Source organism: Camellia sinensis, chromosome 3 (genome assembly GCF_055761805.1).
Source record: "Camellia sinensis isolate YWXY chromosome 3, ASM5576180v1, whole genome shotgun sequence".
Taxonomy (NCBI): domain Eukaryota; kingdom Viridiplantae; phylum Streptophyta; class Magnoliopsida; order Ericales; family Theaceae; genus Camellia; species Camellia sinensis.
This window is the reverse complement of record NC_138963.1, coordinates 170599180-170604155: the sequence shown is the minus strand read 5'-3', so window position 1 is coordinate 170604155 and position 4976 is coordinate 170599180. Positions and strand designations below refer to the sequence as shown.

The window sequence follows — 4976 nt, the reverse complement described above, 5'->3', positions numbered from 1 at the left end:
ACTTTTCAAACTTTAAAAATAAAAAATTCAAAAATACTAATCATTTTCATTAAAAAAATCAAAAAAGATAGAGCATTCACAAAAATCCCAAAAATCAATCTTTTTTTTTAAATATTCCAAATAAAAATTTTCAATATCAATTTCATTTTTTCTATTTCCAATGCATAAATGTTTTCTTAAATTTCCTCAGTTGTCAGTAGTTCCGTCGTACAATACTAGACAGTGCCTCAATGCTAATTAATTACCGTACGTATGCACGTAAACTACACACATACATGGTAGACGTGCATGCATATGTCCAAGTGCAGGGAAAGCCATGCATGTGCCTGGGCCTGCTAGAGGATTTTACGATGACTGCAACCAAGATTTTAGTTTATAGAAAATAGACAGAAATTTTTCTATAATTCATTAACAACAAACTAGCAAATCAGCAATCATGGGTTCACACATCAAAGGGAATGCAGATGAAACCACACCAGACTAACAAAATCCAAATAAAGTTAAGAACCAAAATCCAAAATTTTGCAGTTCAATCTCTGATAAAACACTACTAGCATAGAAGCTGCTCAAGTCCTCAGCACTTCAGACACCCGAATATAATATAAAAAAGTAATTTTGATGGAAAATTCCCCAAAGAACATAACATGCTCACCCAACTTGCACCGAAAACTCAAAATTTGAATGAATTGCATTATTAAGCCTTCACACGTCCATAAAACTTCTGCTTTTCTTCTACAGTCTGGAAGCGTCCATGTCCAAACTTGGAAGATGTGTCGATGAACTTGAGCTTGATCTCCTCGAGGGCCAAACGGGACGTCTGAGCGAGCAGAGTCTGACGAAGCGTAACAACCCTCTTCTTCGGGCCAACACAGCATCCCTTGATCATCAGATAATCATCCTTAACCACACCATAGTGAGGGAAGCCACCCATGGGAGTAATGTCTTTCTCAGTCCTGATTCACATGTGCACAGATAAAATGAGTATATTCAATATTAATTGGAAAACAAAAACAAAACCAAAATCAGAGCAGATTAAAGGAACTGAAACAAACACAACAAACAAAAAGCAGCAGTCAGCATCCTCCAAAACTTATGAGCATTACCAGACATTAAACCCAGAATTCCCTTCAAGTACCTGTTACAAACTCACAAATACCATCTTTTGCTTCCAATGTAAATAAAAAGATAAAATTATCTAGACATATAACTGACCTGTCGAACTCGGTGACGGCAGTGTGGGACTCCTGCCCAGACTTTCCAAGCTTGTAGATCTTCTTGTTCATTTCAGTTCGGTGGTGATATCCATTCTGACCAGCCCTGGCAACAGTGAATGAAACTCGGGCAGGGTGCCAGGCACCAATACATGCCACTTTCCGCAGACCCCTGTGAGTCTTGCGAGGAAGACGAGTAACACCCCAACGAGTGACAACACCTTCATAACCTTTACCCTTTGTCACACCTATAATGTCAATCATCTCGTCTTTCTGGAAAACAGCATCCACAGGAACTTGTTTCTCAAAGAAGCCATAAGCATAATCCACTTTCTGAGCAATAGTCCCACCATTGACCTGGATCTCCATCAGATGTGCCTTCTTCTGCTTCAGTCCCTTCATTTTCCTTATCTGTAACACATATTTAACTATGTGATAATTGAACGCTGGTGTGCCAGATTGAAAAAGCTATAGATATAGTAAGGAACAAAAAAAGTAATGTCCGACAGATATCTAAGCACGATATGAGAATCCAGGTTGAACATCAATCAGAAACTTTAAAGAGAGAAAATAAATAAATAAATAGCCCAAACAGAACATAGTTCCTGCCCTTCTTTAAAACTTTGCATGGTTATAACTGCTTAAAAATCTTCTGTAAATTGTCTAAATTGAATGATTAAAAATCCTTATGGTTGGTTGAAAATGAAAAGACCTAAATGCCACACCTTACATTAGTATCCCAAAAATCACGAGATTAGACCAAAAAACTATGCAAGTAGTAAATATGCCATTTTTATTTCTTTATGATTGCAAAGCCAACAGAACACCCATTAACCTGTAAGATTATCCCCTAGCTTTGTTACAACAAAAGCTACACAGAACTGTCATTAAGCCACACAGGACCGTCATTTTGCAACAGGAATAACAGAGGGGGAAAAAAATCAGAGAAATGAAGTACGTGAGTTTAGTAGTCTAAGTTGGGTGGAATAGCATGGTACAAAACTGAATGTTAATAATTTTAATACCTGGGTGTGAGCCAAAACCCGGATAACAGATGCATATTTTTTCATCTTCTCTAGCTGTGCTTGGATATCTTTCTTCCCTTCATCAGTCTCATACTTCTTTGAGTATTTCACAAAAGCCTTCTTCTTGGACTTGCACCAGTTCTTGTAGAATCTCCTTTTCACCTCCTCACTCAGATGCTGAGCCCATACAGTGTTCAATGAACGGAGACCACGTGGTGTCTTCACATAAGCGACCACACCAACAATGACCATCGGAGGAGTCTCAATAACTGTTACAGCCTCGCATGTCTCCTTCTTGTGCAGCTCTAAAGGAACAAATATAATTAGAATTGCCTTTTATAGAGGAAAAAATTCTCAGCAACTCTAATAGCAATACAATATGTTATAGAGTAAGCAATAGATGAATAGAACCATTTGACTTCAATAATTAGACTCATAACAATCTTACTCTAGAACAGTGACCAGTAATTGAAAAAACACAAAACAAGCTCACCCAACTCAAATTTTTAATATACAAAGTGTTTGGCCAACACCAAGGCCCTCGTCCAAATGCTCCAAGCCCCAAAATATAAAAGACCATCAAATTTTTAGAGAAGAATAAATTCTAGCAAAATGAATTGCTCAGAAACAAAACACAGCACATTGAATCCAACTTGTATGCACCCCTTCCATATGAGTTTCATCATAACTTAAATCAGCCCCTTCCAATCAAACAAAAAACAAAGAACTTTTCAAGTTCCTTACAAGTGGTTTCACTTTAGAAGCCGTAGTCTTCCCGTTTATTTGCTTCAATTATAAACCACAGGAATCATCTTTTAAATCAAATGCCATACAAAATTATTCTTCATGTACACCAAAATATATCATGCAGAAAGTTCCTTACTTGATCCAGGTTTGTCAACCTCTCTCACAATGTGGGTCATGCCAGACTTGTAACCAAGAAAAGCAGTAAGCTTGCAAGGTTTGTTAGGATCATCCTTGGGGAAAGCCTTCACTGCATAAATACAGGACAACACAACCACATTAGGTTCACAAAATTTTACACTCAAACAAATGTAATGCCATGAATATTTAACCATTGGATGGACACCAATTAGCAAATGAAAAACTATGCACTTGTTACAAAACTTAGTAGAAAACTCAAGAAAACAGTAATCCTCAGAGAGTATTTTATGAACAAAAACAGAAACTACAGCATTTTAGGAGAAAATATTGACACAAAAACAAATTAAAAAGTTAATCAAGTTGTCGCTAACCCAAAAGGTTACATACAAGAAAAAACGTTCTGTTTTCTTTAGAGCCGCAATGAAAAAAAATAAAATAAATTTATTCGGGCATGTTTGTAAAGGAAAAAAAAACAAATAACCATACCCACCAGAAATTTTATGCTAAATCTCATGAACTTAGAAATCCTTGAAAAGCATGCTATGAACAATAACAGAAACTACCACATTTTAAGGGAATGATGGCAATCCAAACCTTGTGCCAGTGTCAATGTTAAATTCTCACATCACTTGGTTACATCTCAAAAAAGTACCGAAAATTAAACCTTTTTGTTAATTTCGTAACTAAAGAAACCAAGTATACCTTTTCCCCTGTGACGAGCAGCACGCTTCCTTGGGAGAAATCCAAGAGACCCATGCCGGGGATGCTCAAACTTCCTGTGAGACATCTTCTCTTCCTTCACAAATAAATGGTTAAAGTTGTTATCGAAAAATAAACATTGAAAATCCTTGCAATCTACTACTTTGTAATCCTTGCTCTAAATTAATTGTCCAAAACTTCCAATCGAACATGAGCATAATCAACTAGGAACATGGAGATATAACTGCACATACAAGAATCACCCGAAGCGTTTGTGACAATGATTATGTATACATACATGTATAAACTTGCTATGAAATATAACTCGAAAGAGATTATACAAATCAAGACATTCTCAGACGTGATTTTTCATTTAAAGAATGAAAAAAATTGAAATCCATTTGTTATATGAGTTCTGCAGAAATGAGAATATGTGACTTTGAATTAAGAGACATATATATGTGCATAGAAATGTTACAGATAACATTAACAACCAAAAATTGTTTTGGAATTGATGAATGTATACGGATCCGTCTGGTTTCAAACGAATCAGCACCGCATCATCATCGTATCAATCGGTAACTAGACAGAAATTATATAAATCGTGGTTCAATCTTACAATCGAAATCAAAATTCAAACGACATTATCAGCTCAAATCATACGTACAGATTCATTGATAGCAGAAGAAAGACATACAAGAGAAAGAGAGAGAGAACCTGAGCTCCTCAAGCGGCTACTGAGACACGCCTTCCAGTGGAACTTGCAAAAACCCTAGTTCCTTCCTCTTTATAATAGCGGGCTTTGCAAATTTACCCTTATAGTTTCTTCAAATTATAGATTCCCCCACCCCCCCTATATATACAAAATTATTTTACACATCGATGCATGTTTGATAAAATTGAAAATTAAAAATTATATACTTAAAATTGAATGTTAAATTTTAAGTGATGGACTAAAATGATTTTTAAATTTTAAGTGATAAACTAAAATAAATTATTTTCATTCAGAAAAAATTAAAATAAATTATTTGGCATATATAATTAAATTTGAATTTTTTTATTTTTAAATTGTATATTATATAATTTTTATATTTTGATAGTAAGGCACTATTTAGTATCCCTACAAAAGTGCAGTTTTTATCTTTTTATCTTTTTT

At 35.1% G+C, this 4976-nt stretch overlaps 1 protein-coding gene across 5 annotated transcripts; it reads right to left on the bottom strand.

Annotated features, from left to right (window-relative positions):
- Positions 1 to 481: 481 nt before the first annotated feature.
- On the bottom strand, positions 482 to 4661 carry LOC114305934 (large ribosomal subunit protein uL3). 5 transcript variants are annotated; one of them, XM_028251082.2, is made up of 6 exons: positions 4538 to 4661; positions 3824 to 3917; positions 3120 to 3230; positions 2237 to 2541; positions 1213 to 1622; positions 482 to 953 (listed from the first exon to the last, which is right to left on the bottom strand). In XM_028251082.2, exons 2-6 carry the CDS (start codon positions 3906 to 3908, stop codon positions 695 to 697), a joined length of 1170 nt encoding a protein of 389 aa, XP_028106883.2. In that variant the 5' UTR covers positions 3909 to 3917; positions 4538 to 4661; the 3' UTR covers positions 482 to 694. The 5 variants fall into 5 exon arrangements, with proteins under 5 accessions (XP_028106883.2, XP_028106885.2, XP_028106884.2 ...); XM_028251084.2 differs by having other exon boundaries at positions 3824 to 3913; positions 4538 to 4649; XM_028251083.2 differs by having other exon boundaries at positions 4518 to 4640.
- Between the last annotated feature and the right edge of the window lie 315 nt (positions 4662 to 4976).

Coding starts and splice junctions, on each gene's coding strand:
- LOC114305934 (XM_028251082.2), bottom strand. CDS start 3,908: ATGTCTCACAGGAAGTTTGAGCATCCCCGGCATGGGTCTCTTGGATTT. Junction 3,231..3,823: donor TGCTCGTCACAGGGGAAAAG/GTATACTTGGTT, acceptor GTATTTATGCAG/TGAAGGCTTTCCCCAAGGAT. Junction 954..1,212: donor GCCGTCACCGAGTTCGACAG/GTCAGTTATATG, acceptor CATGTGAATCAG/GACTGAGAAAGACATTACTC.